The sequence below is a fragment of the Rhineura floridana genome, chromosome 4 (assembly GCF_030035675.1).
Source record: "Rhineura floridana isolate rRhiFlo1 chromosome 4, rRhiFlo1.hap2, whole genome shotgun sequence".
NCBI lineage: Eukaryota > Metazoa > Chordata > Lepidosauria > Squamata > Rhineuridae > Rhineura > Rhineura floridana.
Genome location: NC_084483.1, coordinates 186038419 through 186056757, shown reverse-complemented (window position 1 = coordinate 186056757; position 18339 = coordinate 186038419). Strand labels below are relative to the sequence as shown.

Here is an 18339-nt window from a genome sequence, read left to right as displayed (position 1 = left end):
TGGCAACCCAGAGATCACTGGATGGAAGAATGTTTAACTGTAATTGTGCTTTTAGACTGTTTTGAGAATGCATTTGTTTTTCATGTTGAATTGCTTTTGTCGATTTGTTTGCTGTCCTGGGCTTCTTTGGGAGACAGGGTGAGATATAAATTCAATAAATAATAAACAACCAGCAACAACAACTTCTAACATCCCTGGCCCTTGGCCATGTTTGCTGGGGCTGATGGGAGCTGTAGTTCAGCAACATCTGGAGAACCAAAGGTCCAGCATCCTGTGTCCCACTGTGGCCAGCCAGGTGACTCTGAGAATCCCACAAGCAGGACACGAATTTCCCTTTTCCACTATTGTTCCCCAGAGGCAGGCTATTCAGACATGGTGCCTCTGGTCCTGGAGCTGGCAAATCATGACTAGTAGCCACTGTTAGCCTTATTCTCCATCTGCGTTGGAGGCCATTGTGACGTCCTTCCCCAGCACCACCTGTGAAGCTCTCACTTGTGGCTACCAGCAGACAGGAACGTCAGGTTTTCTTCTTACCCTTTACAGCTCTAGCACAGATTTCAACAAATCCCACTGCTAGGCAACACCACCAGTCACTTTCTGTAACCAAAACTCCCAGAGACTTTGCCTAAGTCTCTCTATAGCTTGTTACTTTGTGACTGTGTGCCTATGCTGTTCCCAACCCCCTTGTATCTTTATATTTAAAACATACAACTCTGGGTTGCTCTGGATACTTGACTTGTTACAATATCTCCCTTCACTGCTGCCACCATTAGATACAGTTTTTGTTCAGCCTTGGTAATTACCTTGCCCTCCCTTCTGGTCTGTATAATCCCCCAGCCAAGGATCAGGCCTTTGGTAAACAAATAAGTATTTATTTAATATTAGAAATAACAAGATTACTGAGGGAATGTTTCACAAGCGTATGGTTTCATCTATATTCTGTTAGGTACTTCTTACTAATTGCCTCAGAACTCCGACTCACTCTCCACAACACCACTTCCAAACACCATCAGCGCATCTTACGGGACTAACTTCCTCAGTGTAACTATGTGCTGGGGTGAGGGGAACTTTTAGAAAAAGAAGGGTTGCCTTGCGGTCTCCCAACAGGCTTGGTCAATGCAAAGAGTGTTGCTCTTTTTTGCAGGGGCAAGTGTTGGTGGGCTGGCAGTCAGTTTTGTCTGAATGACGCAGTTGCATTAAGAATTAAAAACTGGATCTTACGCCTTCCCTGGCAAGTGGGAAGGACTGTAGCTCAGTCCTTTGCACATGGAAAGGCCCAGGTGCACTCCCCAGCATCTGCATGTAGGGCTGGGAAAGACCTCTCTGAAACCATTGTTAGACGGACCAGCAGTTTGACAGTTTTAGGTGGCTTCCCATGTTTCCACGTAAGAGCGGGCGCCTGTTCCAAGTACTCTGCGAACCAGTACGGTAAAGCAAGAGTCAGCAGTTAGCAGTGTGTCCACCTGCAACCCATGGCAGCCAACCAAGGGTCTTCTGGGCTGCTAATGGGCCAACCTCCCCGTTATGATCAGGCCCCCTTTTCTCCCCGTAGTTGATTCTGACGATGTCACCATCTGCACCACCTCACTGCTGAGCTCGTCGTCTCCGTCTGGCGGAGGGGTCCCCTATACCAAGGAGGCGGTGGGAACCCCTCCCCCTTCCCCGTCTGTCAGCAGTGGGCTCTCAGGAGCAGGGTAAGAGCCATCCTCCTGCATCAGGGCCACATGATGGGAATTTTGGTCTGGAGTTATTAACAGCTGGGAAGCGGTGGGTATTTAACCGGTGACTCTGTTTCTGCAGTGTCAGAAGAGAGCCCCAGGGGTAAAGGGCTGCAGTTGGCTCTTCTGTACTGTGGGGCTCTCTGGGGAGCAGCGTCAGAGTGTACTGCCGGCAGGTAGAGGGTGCTCTGCTTGGAAATGCACAGCAGTCTTTGAACATCCACTGGGCAGTTAGAAGATTGGGCGGTTTGCCGCCCTGGGCTCCTACTGGGAGGAAGGGTGGGATGTAGAATCATAGAACAGTAGAGTTGGAAGGGGCCTATAAGGCCTTCAAGTCCAACCCCAAATCAAATAATAAATAAATATTAAGAGCAGGGAAGTATGAAGAAGGCTGAGGCATGGCTGGAGGCTCAAATGGGGATGGGATAGCTTGAGGAAGAGCCATAGCTGGGTGGCAGAACATGCAAGCAGAAGGTCCCAGGTTCAGTCCCCGGCATCGCCAGACAGGGCTGGGATCGGAAACCCTGGAGAGCTGCTGCCAGTCAGTGTAGACAATACTGAGCTAGACGGACCGATGATCTGACTCGGTATAAGGCAGATTCCTGGGCTCCTGTGATAGATAGAGGTTAGCTATAGTCACTGTGGTCCAGCTGTGGTTCAGACTGAAAAGGGAGGGGGGGAGTGTCATACATCTCAAGATTTTCATCAGATTAAAAACTCGTTTTAAAATTCAGCAAAACTCCATATGCCACAGAGAAGGCTAGGTGGGACCCTTCTCATTGAAATTCTAGTTTCCTGTATCCAGGGAGGCTTTTTAATATTGAAGCATTGAAGAAGAAAAAGCGGGGGGGAAAACCCCTCGATTCTCCTCAGAACCTGGAGTCGTACAGTCCAGGACGAACTGTGCCACGTAGTTCTGCTGCTTGCCTAGCTGAGCTCAGAGTCTTCTTGTCTTCACTCGAGTTTTCCTCTTCCTCCCAGCAACCTGAGTCCTGGCGTGGAGGTGATGGGCCTTCAGGTAGATTACTGGACAGTGCAGGGGCCAGAAAAAAGAAAAGAGGCCGAGAAGCGTGAAACGGGCATCAAGAACACCCTGAAAAGCAACTTCCGCTCCTTGCAGGTCAGCCGCATCCCTGGCCCCGGGGAGCTGACTCCACCCAGCACCATGGCCATGACTGTGGTCACCAAGGAGAAGAACAAGAAAGGTAACCCCCAGTGGCATCAGGGCCAGCTTCATTTGCTCGTGTATGTATTGTGGTTTTTTTGTTACTGACATTCATTAGTCAGCTACTAGCCTAGCCTTCTAGTCCTCATGGGCAAATTTCCAGCGTGCTCTTTGCATACGCTACAAGATTTCACTGTGTGGGGGCCCTGTTGAATCTCAAATGTCTGTCCTTTGACAGTGATGTTCTTGAGTAAGAAACCTAAAGAGAAGGACTTGGAACCGAAGAGCCAAGTAATTGAGGGGATCACACGCCTGATCTGCACGGCCAAGCACCAAAACACCATGCTGCGTGGTAAGTGGAGCAGCTCGTGCCCTTCCCATTTGTGGTGGATGTGTTGCTACCCTTTCCCTAATAACCCCAGCTAACCTGTTTTTAAAGCAGATTTTCCAGCTGCACAGATTACCCATCAGACACCCCACTCTAAAAGAAAAAAATCGGAATGAACACAAAGCGTATTTTGCTTTTTGTTTACACCTGTATCAGTGGTGGTTTCTCCATAGGAGTCAGTAGTTCTTATCTACTGCATGCTGATGATTCATTTTAAAATCTGCCTTTAGTTCAGTAAAAACAGGCACAAAAAGGAGTAATTTGAGGGTATTTACAAGAATGCGGCGAAGCATTACCTGCCCAAGATGATGGTGAAGAAGGAGAGGTTCCAGCCCAAAAGATGTTTTAGTATGGTTTGGACAATTTGTTTTAAGTATGGAAATTGAATGCCTTCTACCCTTATAGAATTTGTATACATGCTGTCCCTGATATTGCCTGTCATTGAAGTGCTTAATAAACACATGTGCCTAATGAGTTTAATTCCCTCCTTCCCCATTTTTTCAAACTGCACATTATCAGCTTCCCAACTTTACAGAATCTTTTCCAAATCCACCGTTTGTGCCCACCTAAACCTTAAAAAAAACCCTGGGCACTAGCTAGAACACAGCTTACCATGTGGATCCTTCAATGCTCTACAAGAGGGGTGGGGAATCTGATTGTTCCTTTGCTGGAACCAGGCATGCTTCCAGCTGATGGAAACTGCTCCTCCCTCCCCACATTGGTCCTTAAACCTCCGATTTTGGAGGCTTAAAGGAGCAGTCTGGGGCTGCTTGCATGGGGTTTTAGAAGCTGCTTCGCATGGCTCCTTTAAACCTCTGAAATTGGTAGTTTAAAGAGCCAAGTGAGGTGGTTTACAAAGCCCTTCAGAAGCCACTTTGTATGGCTCCTGTAAAACTTCCAAAATTGGAAGGTTTAAAGGCGCCACACTGTGAGAAAGCAGTTTCCACTGAATGGAAGCCGCTTCCCCTTCCTGGAGCAAGGTGCAAAGCTGCTTCCAAAGGGCTTTCAAGCAACCCAGTGCTGTGCTTTGAAGTCCCAACAATCTGGGGTTTTAAAGTGCAGCATCACCTGACATCACTGCTTGACATGTGGGAAGCCCCGCCCACCTGTCAGGTTTGGCCCACCAAGGGGTGGGGAGATAACAGTCTGGTCCACCAGCCAGAAAAAGTTCCCCAGCCCCCTCTACAAAGTTGCCTGGCTTACCTTGAACACCATCACCACCACTATCTGCTTTTACATAATGTGGCTCTTCCCTTCAAGCTCCAGTGTGACTCAGGGTCAGACCCGCTTCTAAATACTTGCTTCCACCCCCTTTGCTGCTCCTGGCCTGAGTGTCTTTCTGCTCCCTCTCTCTCGCTCTTGCAGTTTGTATCGATGGCGTCGAGTGGAATGATGTGAAGTTTTTCCAGCTGGCTGCACAGTGGCCAACACACGTCAAGCATTTTCCGATTGGCATCTTCGGCTACACTAAGAGCGTGTGATTAAAAAACGGAGGCAGCCTGGGGGAAGGACTTGGGCTCTGCCACACTGAATGGAGAGAGGGAGGATCCAACAGAGAGAGGGAGGATCCAACTCCTTGCTTCTGCTGAAGATGACTGACTGACTGACTGGACTGCCTGGCGGCCCAGGGCTGGAGCCCCAATCTGGCCAGGGCTCGCTTTGGCTCCGTTCATTCTGTGCAAGGAGCATCCCAATTTGCTTTACGTCTCACCCATGAGTTTTCTTTTCTTTTCTTTTAGTTTTAACATGAACTTTGGTCTTAGGAAACGGAAGGAAGACACACACACACACACGGCTTCTCAAGCTGAATTCTCGAGACTCAAATGCCAGGCCAGTCTTCTCTGTTCAAGTGGGGTCAGGAATAACAGTGGCTTAAGGGAACTCTCGGACAGCTCCCCAACTGACGTTCAGCTTGGGGGCCGCTGGGACTCGGTTCCCTGCCTTGCCTTGTCTTGGCTGGCTTGGGCAAGAAAGGGCAAGGTGGGCTCTCTTTGACGAGCTGCTACCTTGCACTTTTCTAGTAGGGATTTGGGAGGGGGATGTGTGTCAATGCAGCCCTCCTAGGGTTGCTTAGCCAGGCTCCCCGGGTAGCATTCTGGGCAAGCTGGACCTCTGCCCACAGGCACCACTCTGCAGGCCCTCCTCCTCTCTCTGAAGCCACAGAGGGCTCGTGGGATCTTGGGTACCTTGTCAGTTTTTAACATGAAGTGGCTTTCCCTTGCCTCTCCTAAATTTGGTCCCTCCTGCACGGAGGGGGCCTGACTTGGTTTGACTTCTCGTGTCCTTGAAAAATGTGTGCAGACTGGAGTATAGAAAGCAAAAGGTATAGAGACGGCAAAAAAAAAAAAGGCAGGTGCAACTTATTTCTGCAGCAGGAGCTGTTTGGGGGGGGGGCTGCCTGGGGCATGAGCTGTTTTGTGTAGTTCCTGTCCTGCTTCGAAAGGTTCCCAAGGCAAGAGACTGGATTTGTTATGTTCTTCCTGGTTTTCCCCATTCATCAGCTGTGGGCACAAGATAGGGAGGTGGCACATAGTGGCCGGGTTTAGGGCAGCATTGGGCTCCAGGACCCACTACAGATCCACAGGTGGGGTTGTTCTGGTGTAACAGAGCAAAGGGTTTGAATCCTAGAATGGCTGGTTCTTTGTCACTTTAAAGCACAGTAACCCAACCTCTAAGGGAAAGGGCAGAGACATTCAAATGAGTGCAGTTCCCACGAAATAGGAAGGAAAAGCAGCAAAGCATGTTTGACGTTGGAGGGGGGAAAACTAGATACTTCTCCACTAACTAATCTGTTCCAGCTTTTACAGGGGCGTACAGAGAAAGTGGGATAAAAAAATGGATCTGAGGGTGGGTAGGGCAAAGCTCTCTTCTCACTGGATGTACTTTAGAGCTATGTGTTAACTTTGCATGATTTGTTTACCTGTGCCACGCTGCTGGGCCCTGCTGTGTAGGCAAGGTAGCAGAGAGAGCAACTGCTCACGCAAGTGTTGCTGGGGCAGGGGAGAGGCCCCTGGAGGTGGCCTGTGCCCTGGTTAAGACTCTGGCCAAGGTACTCCCTTGTGCTGGAGTCATACACTCCATTTGTAGCCAGTACAAGCAAGGGTTCTCTAGGCAAGCCCTACAGGGCAGCCCTTAGATCCACAAGTCGGGTCAAGTTGCACCTTTGCAGCACCGTGGGGATTGGTCTCTTGCAATTACTGTGGGGAGGTTGATGTAACAGGAAGAATTTCCTTTTGCAACACACACGTCCGCACACACAAACACCCACTTAAAATTGAACAAGGGAGCCAGAACGAGAGAGCCAGCAATTGCAACAAAGGTGTTGTAAGGGCAGCCTTCCTGTGGCAGCTATGTGTGCCTCTTTGTCCTCCTCCCTGGCAAGATCCACCAGTGTCCCCTTTCCCTTCCCTTCCCCTCAAAACCAAGCAGGCTCCAAGGCCAGGGCCTCTTCCCTTCCTGGAGCTTGTCGTCACTAGAACTGCCAAACCAACCTCCCCTGCCTTGCAAAGTGTATCCTACCGAACTCAAGAGACCTAAACTGTGGTATTGCGCCTGCCCGGCGGACGCAGCTGCTCATGGTTAGGAGAGCAGGGAGGGCGGGTTAACCCCATTTTTTACAAGATTCTATTTTTGTTAATGTAAGGTTGCTTTCTGGATTAATTTTAATAAATTAATGCTGGTACCATTGTGACTGAAGAGTGGTTTGGATTGATTTGGGAGCCTGTGTGGTATTTTGGCTCATTTGTATTTTAGCAGCGGGAAAAGACTGCCATCCGAGGACTGTATGAACTATTTCCAAGAGCTCAAGGGGCCATTTGGATTGGCTTTTTCTTAAAATGCCAGCCTTTCCCCCACGCGAACTGCTTTCAGAATGGAATGGATTTCAAAAGCTGTTGTGGAGAAATCAGTTTTGAGAAAATGTAAATAAACAATGCAGCAGGCCCCTGCAAGCCTCTTACATGAGAGTAGAGCAGCTCCTCAGATCCCAAGTGCTGTGTCTAAGCAGGTATCCCTGAAGTACGAATGTTAATACAGTAGAACATTTGTCTTGCTCATGCAGCTCGTCAGAAGACGAATTGTTCCTACCTTCTTTACCTTCTTCTATTCTCTGAATTTTTTAAAGCTATCTGGATTTTGACTACGGTGGACTGCATCACCCAAATTGCCAGAGGGTTCCCTGTTCAGATCTACGCAGTGCATTCTGTCATTTGGTGTCCGAGGCAGGGGACGGGCAATGAAAACCACTTTCTGGTAGCTTACACTTCTGTTGCACAGACTTTAAGCAGAAGCATGCCAACATACATCCAAGCTTTGGGGCAAAGTTGTGTATGGTCTACAGTTCCACCACTTGCAGAACCTCCTGGCTCCTACTAAACCTGACCCCATTCTGCACTGACTTAGGTTGCATCTAACAACATCCTGCTCTCAAGGAGAAAAGGTGTAGTGTGGGTGGGATTTGCCTCCAGAAGCCGCTTTGTTGGCTGCTACAGATCCAACTGTCCCTAAGCAATTGACATTTGACTGCCAAAGAAATTCAGGCCAGACAGCATAAACTCTTGTAGCTTCTCTCTGGCTGTCTAAATAATGGTACTTCTCTCTTTTGCATGCCCTGTAGTGCCTGCTGAAATGCTTGACTTACAGAAGTGTGTGAAAAGAAATGGGTCCGTAAGCATGGACGAAATGCTTGTCCAAGTAACTTAAAATCATAGACTAGAAGAGTTGGAAGGGGCCTCTAAGGCCATCAAGTCTAACCCCTGCTCAACACAGGAATCAAAGTTAAAGCATGCCTAGGAGGTGGCTGTCCAGCTGTGCATACTTGTGCATAACTGATGACATAATCCTCTGCTTCCAATTCCAATTTACCTGCTAGTTGTGGAGTTGGGGTTGCTAGCCCCAGAGGTTTCCACTGAATAAAGGCAAAGCTACTACAATGTGACACCAGAAGACTACAATGCTGGAGCTGCCTCAGGATTTCCATTAGGACAGTGAACTTAATTGTCTTCTTTCCTTGTCATGCTACAGTTTAGGACTTGTCAGGTAGTTGCTAGACAGACGGTCATCAATCTAGGCACCAGCTCTGTGGCTGGAAAGTCCAAGTTCATTTTGACACAACAACACACCACCGGAGTTCAGCTGCTTAACACAGAAACTCACTTGATTCATGCTAATCTTGTACCACTTTATACACAGTAGTGCAAGGAAGCCGCACTGTGCATTCTCAGCTAATTTGTTTTTATTTGCTTGGACTTCAGTAGTTGATGGGATTGCAGACTTTTTTTTTACTTCTTTGGAAGGGAGTCTGGTTGATAGAGGAGACGATAGTTGCGCTGAAGGTAGGCAACAGAAAAGCAGAGGAAGAAACTACAGGTAGAGCAGAATGCAGAAGTGCTAGTGAGTGGGAAGTTTCCCCTCATTTTTGAACCTCTGGCACAGGGATGGGGAAACCTGTGATCCTCCAGATGTTGCTGGACTGCAACTCCCACTCATCTCTGACCATTGACCATGGGGGCTGAGGGCTGAGGCCAACAAAGGCTCAAAAGGCCATTGGTCCCACCCCTTCTCTAGCACAAGCCATATCAAGAAACTAAGGGGCAGAGCTTGGCTACTGCCGTAAGGTGTTAAAAATAGAAGTGAGCTACTCCAACCGTCCCTTCCCCTGGTGAGATCGATAACTCCCCATAGAACCCCCCCCCTCGCAGCACAGTGGACATTATCGATAATACACATATCATGTGCACTTGTTATGTACACAAACTAGCTCACAAGCTTCAGGTATTTCAAGAGACTACAAACTTTCTATTTCTCATTTTTAGAATTAAAGAAAGCAGAGACAAAAGCAGCTACTGTACTGTACCACAGTCTGCATTGAGTGCCTCTAGGCTGGTCTTATCATTGGCTGCAGTTTCAACACCTGTCAAGGTCTGATTGCTAAAGGGGAAAATGCTGGTCATTCACTCTGGTTTGCAGCCTCAGCCATCCAGTCTCTGCCAAATGGCGCTCATTAGTCTGGCATGTGAGAGGCTACCTGTAAATACACCGGCTAGCTCCCTACACACACAAAAGGGGAAGGCTAAGTTGATGGCAACAGAGGTAAGGAGGCTCTCCTATTTGACAGGATTGAAGGGATGTATTAACAAAATTAGAGCATAAGCAGCCAACATGGTGTGTTGGAGATGTTGCTGGACAACAGTACTCATCCTCCCTGAACCTTTGGCTATGTGGACTGGGGCTGATGGGAGTCCAACAACAGCTGGAAGGCACCAAGTTTGCTGCCCTTGAATTGAAGGATTACAAAAAAACCACAAGTGGACTGACCACTTAAAAAATTTCAACTCAGTGAGATGCCACCCTTGCCCAGCAGTTGGAGGAACATGCAAATAGAAGGGAGACGCTCCTCCCCTAGGGCCAGAGGCATTTATCAAAAAGCTCATGTTCCTGGGGAAGGGGAGGGAACCAAGCCATTGATCAGACAACAGGAGAGCCTGCCATGTTTGCATGGCAATTCAGGGAAATAAGGCAAGCCTATATTATGGAAAAGAGGTTTTGTGAGTTGCCTGGGTTTCAGAGGCACAAGCTACTCTGGCCATTCAGGAAAGGCTGTAGCTGCTTACCAACCAGCCTTTTTTGCATTCTCTGGCACAAGATAACTTGGTGTCTAGCCCAGGAGGTTTATGGCAGGCAGACACTCTACAGCCAAGCAGTGGAAATAGGAGCCAGTTGGTATGAATAAAATATCCACCTTCTGGAGACGGCCACTTCTGGCAACATGGCTAGTTTTGCTTCACAGCAAGGAGATGGCAATGCCTCGTGAAGCCCACGGTGTTATTGGACCACCTTTTTCTCCTTGCTAAAATTAAACCTTGCCAACCTGTAGGAAAAGTTAGAGCCACCCATGGAGCAAGATCTCCATGGCTGTGCTTGCGTAAACCAGTGCCTTGGAAGAGCAGCCCTCTCAATCCCACCCAGAAAAGCAGCATCCTGGACAGCCACGTATTCAGGCAAGCAGCCAGTTCTACCTAAATGTAGAGAACGTTTGTCTCTTTCCTGGGCAGGGCACAGTAGGTGCTTTTTTTATCTGAACAGTCTGAAATGTTAGATGAGGTTGGTTCCTTGGCACTGCCGGGGTGGAGCTCTCCATGGAAACACACTGCAGGAGCTGCGGGTGGTCTTCCTTGCGCCGGATGGCACCCTGGTTTAGCAGGTTCAGCACACAGGACAGGACATCAGCACTGCTGCAGTAGAACCTCGAGAACATCGGAGCTGAGCCACGTTCCAGTTTCCGGCAGGCATCAATCACCTGGGAAAGGAAGGAAGAGTAAATTAGTCCCTGCTGAGCCTACCAGTTGGACTGTGCTACATACAAGGCCAGTTTCCTGCATTCCATACCCTGAACACGAGGTTGTCAATGTGTATCTCTTTCTCTTCTTTCAGGATCTGGATAAGGAGGCAGCAGATGATGTTCCTCTTCCTCTCCAGAGCACTGCCGTCATTCTCTTCCACATTCAGATATGTCTGCTTGGGCAACAGCTGCAGGCGCTGGCCGGGCATCTGGGCTAGTCTCGCATCATTCAGTCTCAAGAAACCTAGGACAAAAAGACTTAGGGCAGGAGTTGCCAAAGTTGCCAATGCTGTCCCCTCCAAATGTTGTGAACTTCAACTCCCATCATGCTTGATCAGTGGCTTTGTGGGCTGGCGCTGATGGGAACCGTAGGCCTGCATGCAGTGCTAGTCCTCCTCAGAGTACATCCATTGACATTTGGATCCATTAATTTCAACAGATTAGTGGTGCCCTCTAGTGTACATCACTACAGTGTGGTGTAGTGGTTAAGGTGTTGGACTACAACCTGGGAGACCAGGGTTTGAACCCCACAGAGCCATGAAGCTCACTGGGTGACCTTCGCCAGTCACTGCCTCTCAGCCTCAGAGGAAGGCAATGGTAAATCCCCTTTGAATACCACTTACCATGAAAACGCTATTCATAGGGTCGCCATAAGTCGGAATCGACTTGAAGGCAGTCCATTTCCATTTTCTACCTGGCTACTCCTGACATAGGGACTTCACACTGGCTTCTTAGATTTCCAGGGCAGGCTGCCTTTTTTGAGGCCTAGCTGGGAAAACTCTCCTCAGCTCTAGTTTTTGGAAGGACTTCAGAAAGCAAATTCCTCACAGAAGCAGGTAGGAGCCAGAATCCTACCTACATCACAGGGAAAAACGGTTCAGGGATCCCCTACTCGGAGGTCATACTTACTCTGACTCCAGGTCAGGATCCCATTCTCCTTTGTCAGAGGTTTCAACGCGTGACTGAAGAGGTCGGGGGAGAGACCTGTGACTTGAAAGAGTGTCTCCATAGAAACCTCCTAAGACCAATAGGGAAAAGAAAATGGACTCAGAGGGATTCATGTTGATGGAGTGGGGTGAGTTAAGAACATAAGAAGAGCCTGCTGCATCAGGCCAGTGGCCCATCTAGTCCAGCATCCTGTTCTCACAGTGGCCAACCAGGTGCCTGGGGGAAGCCCGCAAGCAGGACCCGAGTGCAAGAACACTCTCCCCTCCTGAGGCTTCCGGCAACTGGTTTTCAGAAGCATGCTTCCTCTGACTAGGGTGGCACAGCACAGCCATCATGGCTAGTAGCCATTGATAGCCCTGTCCTCCATGAATTTGTCTAATCTTCTTTTAAAGCCGTCCAAGCTGGTGCCCATTACTGCATCTTGTGGGAGCAAATTCCATAGTTTAACTATGTGCTGAGTAAAGAAGTACTTCCTTTTGTCTGTCCTGAATCTTCCAACATTCAGCTTCTTTGAATGTCCACGAGTTCTAGTATTATGAGAGAGGGAGAAGAACTTTTCTCTATCCACTTTCTCAATGCCATGCATAATTTTATACACTTCTATCATGTCTCCTCTGACCCGCCTTTTCTCTAAACTAAAAAGCCCCAAATGCTGCAACCTTTCCTCGTAAGGGAGTCGCTCCATCCCCTTGATCATTCTGGTTGCCCTCTTCTGAACCTTTTCCAACTCTAGAATATCCTTTTTGAGATGAGGCGACCAGAACTGTACACAGTATTCCAAATGCGGCCGCACCATAGATTTATACAACAGCATTATGATATCGGCTGTTTTATTTTCAATACCTTTCCTAATTATCGCTAGCATGGAATTTGCCTTTTTCACAGCTGCCGCACACTGGGTCGACATTTTCATCGTGCTGTCCACTACAACCCCGAGGTCTCTCTCCTGGTCGGTCACCGCCAGTTCAGACCCCATGAGCGTATATGTGAAATTCAGATTTTTTGCTCCAATATGCATAATTTTACACTTGTTTATATTGAATTGCATTTGCCATTTTTCTGCCCATTCACTCAGTTTGGAGAGGTCTTTTTGGAGCTCTTCGCAATCCCTTTTTGTTTTAACAACCCTGAACAATTTAGTGTCGTCAGCAAACTTGGCCACTTCACTGCTCACTCCTAATTCTAGGTCATTAATGAACAAGTTGAAAAGTACAGGTCCCAATACCGGAATACCAAAACTAGGAAATGTGGTAGTAATGGGTGACTTCAACTACCCGGACATAGACTGGCTGCATATGTGTTCCAGTCATAACAAAGAAGCAAAGTTTCTAGATATTCTAAATGACTATTCCCTAGACCAGTTGGTCATGGAACCGACCAGAGGGACGGCAACCCTGGACTTAATCCTCAGTGGGGACCGGGACCTGGTGCGAGATGTAAGTGTTGTTGAACCGATTGGGAGCAGTGACCACAGTGCTATTAAATTAAACATACATGTAACTGGCCAATTGCCAAGAAAATCCAACACGGTCACATTTGACTTCAAAAGAGGAAACTTCACAAAAATGAGGGGATTGGTAAAAAGAAAGCTGAAAAACAAAGTCCAGAGGGTCACATCACTCGAAAATGCTTGGAAGTTGTTTAAAAACACTATATTAGAAGCTCAACTGGAGTGCATACCGCAGATCAGAAAAGGTACCGCCAGGGCCAAGAAGATGCCAGCATGGTTAACGAGCAAAGTCAAGGAAGCTCTTAGAGGCAAAAAGTCTTCCTTCAAAAAATGGAAGTCTTGTCCACCGGATCACCTCTATCTATATGCTTGTTGACACTCTCAAAGAATTCTAATAGGTTACTGAGACAGGACTTTCCCTTGCAGAAGCCATGCTGGCTCTGCTTCAGCAAGGCTTGTTCTTCTATGTGCTTAGTTAATCTAGCTTTAATAATACTTTCTACCAGTTTTCCAGGGACAGAAGTTAAGCTAACTGGCCTGTAATTTCCGGGATCCCCTCTGGATCCCTTTTTGAAGATTGGCGTTACATTTGCCACTTTCCAGTCCTCAGGCACGGAGGAGGACCCGAGGGACAAGTTACATATTTTAGTTAGCAGATCAGCAATTTCACCTTTGAGTTCTTTGAAAACTCTCGGGTGGATGCCATCCGGGCCCGGTGATTTGTCAGTTTTTATATTGTCGATTAAGCTTAGAACTTCCTCTCTCGTTACCACTATTTGTCTTAGTTCCTCAGAATCCCTTCCTGCAAATGTTAGTTCAGGTTCAGGGATCTGCCCTATATCTTCCACTGTGAAGACAGATGCAAAGAATTCATTTAGCTTCTCTGCAATCTCCTTATCGTTCTTTAGTACACCTTTGACTCCCTTATCATCCAAGGGTCCAATTGTCTCCCTAGTTGGTCTCCTGCTTTGAATGTATTTATAGATTTTTTTGTTGTTGGTTTTTATGTTCTTAGCAATGTGCTCCTCAAATTCTTTTTTAGCATCCCTTATTGTCTTCTTGCATTTCTTTTGCCAGAGTTTGTGTTCTTTTTTATTTTCTTCATTTGGACAAGACTTCCATTCTCTGAAGGAAGACTTTTTGCCTCTAAGAGCTTCCTTGACTTTGCTCGTTAACCATGCTGGCATCTTCTTGGCCCTGGCGGTACCTTTTCTGATCTGCGGTATGCACTCCAGTTGAGCTTCTAATATAGTGTTTTTAAACAACTTCCAAGCATTTTCGAGTGATGTGACCCTCTGGACTTTGTTTTTCAGCTTTCTTTTTACCAATCCCCTCATTTTTGTGAAGTTTCCTCTTTTGAAGTCAAATGTGACAGTGTTGGATTTTCTTGGCAATTGGCCAGTTACATGTATGTTTAATTTAATAGCACTGTGGTCACTGCTCCCAATCGGTTCAACAACACTTACATCTCGCACCAGGTCCTGGTCCCCACTGAGGATTAAGTCCAGGGTTGCCGTCCCTCTGGTCGGTTCCATGACCAACTGATCTAGGGAATAGTCATTTAGAATATCTAGAAACTTTGCTTCTTTGTCATGACTGGAACACATATGCAGCCAGTCTATGTCCGGGTAGTTGAAGTCACCCATTACTACCACATTTCCTAGTTTGGATGCTTCCTCAATTTCATATCTCATCTCAAGGTCTCCCTGAGCATTTTGATCAGGGGGACAATAGATCGTTCCCAGTATTAAGTCCCTCCTGGGGCACGGTATCACCACCCACAACGATTCTGTGGAGGAGTCTGCCTCTTTTGGGGTTTCGAGCTTGCTGGATTCAATGCCTTCTTTCACGTATAGAGCGACTCCGCCACCAATACGTCCTTCCCTGTCCTTCCGATATAGTTTATATCCAGGGATAACCGTATCCCACTGGTTTTCTCCATTCCATTAGTGTCTCCTTCAAGGACGGGAGTATAATCGATTAAACTTTCAGTAAATGGAGGGCAGTGAGTAATTGGCAGAGTGCTTGCTCCCAGGGAAAAAGTGTGCAAACTCTTTGGCTAAAATTAACACAGTGGGGAGTCACTGAATCAACACCATCCTCTCGTTTCTGCCGATGTGGGGAGGGGGAGTTTCAAATTCCCCGAGAAGACATTGCAAGTTCAGCAGAAATATGGCAGGCAAAACATAGTTACACACGACAGCAGTTGCCCCTACAAGAACTCATCCGCCCTCACAAGATGGGTTTGTGCCCCAATGCACAGCCAATCCTTGGTGGTGGGTGTTTTAAGATGGGGAATGCCCACCTTTTTTGGTCCTGTGAGCACATTTGCAAACCAGACAAATTGTAACGGGCACCAGACACACGCCACAACCGAACATGCCACACAACTATTCTGTTGGCTACAATAAAGGGGAGGGAATGGGGACCCTGTGGGCACTGAGAACATGTGTGCCCACAGGTGCCACGTTGGCAACCCGTTTTAAGAGAACATACTCCATCCTATCAGTCACAGAAAGCCACGCTGGCAGCAAACAAGTGGGACTCAAGGGAGCTTCAGACCTCAGCACTGTTGAAGCAGAGGAGGATGTACATCTGCAGGGTGGAAACGTGCAGGAGGCAGCCCTGGTACTCAAGCTCTGCGTGGCCCAGCCACGTCCACTGCAAACGTCGCGGCTTGGTGTGCTCCAGCCCAAAGCGGCTCTGACCTGTGAGAGAGGAAGGGGTCCATCATGGAGAAATACAGCGGCAAGACTGCCTACAGCAGGGATGGGGAACCTTTGGCCCTCAAGATGTGGATGAACTAAAACTCCCAACACAGCAATCGCCAGAAATGATGGGAGTTGTAGTTCAGCAACATCTGGAAGGCCAAGGATTCCCCGCAACTGGCCCAATGGGTTTCTTGAGCCTGCAACTCCAAGTGGCATACAATCCAGGGGCGTTGTTAAAGGCGCAGCCCAGGGGATCCGAGCCCCAGACTTCCTGACCCTTTCCCTCCTTGCTTGTAAAATTCATTTTCTTCCTTGGCTTGCAAGGTGGCTGGGAGCACTGCCGAGCACACTGCTGGGGAGACACCCCCACCCAGCCACCAGCCATATGCATAAATTAGCATATGCAAATGTTGTGTCACAGGCCTATGCCCACAGCCTTCTAAGTGCCTAGAAACGCCCTTGGTAAGCTCCTAAGTGCGACTGGTTAGCAGCTGCAGTTGCATCAAAGCTCTCCTCAGGATCACTGGCCGAAAGATGGAGTAAAAATATAAGAAATCAATCTCTTCCTTCTCTTCCTTTCTGAAATGGGCCACTGGCAGTAGGAGGCAAACAATCCTGACCTCTGACACTATTTCACTTGTTCTCTTAAATCAGGGATGGGGAGCCTGGTGCCTTCCAGCTATCTGTTGGGCTCCAACTCTCATCAGCCCCAGACAGCACGGCCAATGGCCAGGGATGATGGGAGATGTAGTCCAACACCACCTGGGGAGCCCCATGTTAAGTTTCATTCCGTAAGAACCGGGCACCTCCCACTCCACATCCCCCCCTCTTCTCAAGAGGGCAAAGAGGCTCATTGCTAACTCCCAGCCCCTCAGTAAGGCGGCTCTTTCTCTGCTCGCCAACAGGATTTCACAGTCCTGGGTTGGATCAGCATGAACAAAACACGAGGCTTGGTTTTCTGACTGTCTAATCGCGTGTGCCTTAAATCCTACTTCTCCCCAAGATGATGACCCATTTAACACTGCCTCTCTGAAACTCTGGCCTCGAGACTCAGAACTCTCCTTGAAATATTGGATAATTTCCTTTATAGAAGGCTTGATGCTGCTCATTTCTAGGTTTTTAGACACTTCCCCATTTCAGAGTCTTGAGTAAAGTGGTACTGATCTGCTATCAGCAACTGAGCTGGAGGGAGGGAGGGAGACGTTCAGGGACCATCCCCACCCTGCCCAATTTGGGCTTAAGGACAGCCCGACACTCACTCTGGGTGTAAAAGTCAGCAAACTTGCTCAGGTGCTGACTGAGGGATGCTGGGAAAAAAGTGGCCGGCTCCTCCAGGTAGCAGAGTGGGGAGATGGTCCAGCAGCGCGGAGACAAGGCCAGCACCTTCACCTCTGCCTCTTCCTCCTGAGAGAACGGCTGCTCCTCCGCCATCTGGGAGAAAAAGAGAAGGGTTGGGGCTGTGGAGGACGACAGGAGGTCCCCAGGCAGCGTCAACTGGGAAGAGCAGGCCCGAGACGGTGAACAGGCCTTGGCTGCAGAGGACCCCTTGGGACCATGGAGACGGCGATCTGGGCCTCTGGGCCCCTCCTCCCCACTCACCGCTCCTCCCTCCTCCTCCTCCTCCTCCTCGCATTTCCCATCCTGATCGAGTTCAAGCAGATGCTTGTCAAGCTGCTGCAGCTGGAAGAGGTGAAACTGCTGCTGCTGCTCCTCCAGCTCGCTCAGGTTCTTCAGCATCTGCTGCGGGAAGCGGTTGGGGAAGCAGAGCCCAATGTGCTCCACCACGGCGCACTCCAGCCACGTCTTGCCCTGGGACAGGAGCCGGTCTCCCAAGTAGTACCTGGAGAAGCAAGGGGGTCAGAGAGGAGGAGGGCGGGGCAACCCCATCAGCCGCAGCTCACTCCCACGGACCCTCCTGGAGATCCCAGTGCAAGAGCCAGAGCCACAGAAAGAAGAAACTGGGAGCCTCCGTGGCTTCGTCCAGACGGATGCGCCAGGAAGATGCTTTGCCACCACTGTCCAAGCACTTCCCGCCTGCGCCCACTTCCTCTCCCTCCACTCAACGCCCCTCCTGCCCCACTGCGACTGGGCATCTCTTCCCCACTGCAAAGGCCTCCTCACCGGTAGAAGTGCTCAAAGGTGTTGGCCAACTCCAGGCCTGCGAGGAAGAGCACGGGCTCCAGACTCTGCTGCAGGCGCCGCAAGGTCTCCACGTTGCCCGAGTCCGCCCAGCTCTCTTGGATCCACAGGTCAATGTAACGGGCAAACTGCTCACTCACCTGGAAGTCATAGAGCAGGAGATGCCAGGTGAACCAAGGAGAAGACGACCCCAAATGAAGGGACAGAGGAGGGGAGACTGGCTAAAGGAATCCCTCCCACGAACACAGCAGCATCACCTCCAGGAAGGAGCGGGTACCATTTCCCTGGGGCACAGCCCACGTACAAAGCCCAGAAAGGGGAGACTGGCCGGTCTGTGGGCTCTGAGCAGGCCCCGAGATGAGGTGCAGGACCGTGGAATGAAGCCACACTTGACATCCTTGTTGGAGCTGCGAGTGGCAAGGCCAGCTTAATGGATAGCTCTGGCAGATGGGACCGGAGACAGAGGCCAGGGTTGATGGCT

General features: G+C 49.0%; 2 protein-coding genes across 8 annotated transcripts in view; one reads left to right on the top strand and one right to left on the bottom strand.

Annotated features, from left to right (window-relative positions):
- Positions 1–6962, top strand: part of LOC133383898 (phosphofurin acidic cluster sorting protein 2-like) — a 241831-nt gene extending 234869 nt beyond the window's left edge. For all 4 annotated transcript variants that reach the window (XM_061625494.1, XM_061625493.1, XM_061625492.1 and 1 more), the window contains 4 exons: positions 1553–1694; positions 2700–2923; positions 3122–3235; positions 4637–6962. In XM_061625494.1, the coding sequence (XP_061481478.1) occupies positions 1553–1694; positions 2700–2923; positions 3122–3235; positions 4637–4752 (596 nt within the window). In that variant the 3' untranslated portion in view covers positions 4753–6962. The remainder of the gene's footprint in view (positions 1–1552; positions 1695–2699; positions 2924–3121; positions 3236–4636) is intronic.
- Positions 6963–8374: 1412 nt separating this feature from the next.
- CUL7 (cullin 7) overlaps positions 8375–18339 on the bottom strand; it is a 62130-nt gene continuing 52165 nt past the window's right edge. For 2 of the 4 annotated variants that reach the window (XM_061625466.1, XM_061625467.1), the window contains 7 exons: positions 17841–17998; positions 17319–17559; positions 16979–17150; positions 15571–15716; positions 11520–11628; positions 10658–10854; positions 8375–10568 (listed from right to left, as the gene is read on the bottom strand). In XM_061625466.1, coding sequence (XP_061481450.1) covers positions 10284–10568; positions 10658–10854; positions 11520–11628; positions 15571–15716; positions 16979–17150; positions 17319–17559; positions 17841–17998 — 1308 coding nt within the window. In that variant the 3' untranslated portion in view covers positions 8375–10283. The remainder of the gene's footprint in view (positions 10569–10657; positions 10855–11519; positions 11629–15570; positions 15717–16978; positions 17151–17318; positions 17560–17840; positions 17999–18339) is intronic. The other 2 variants (XM_061625468.1, XM_061625469.1) reach the window with 2 other exon arrangements.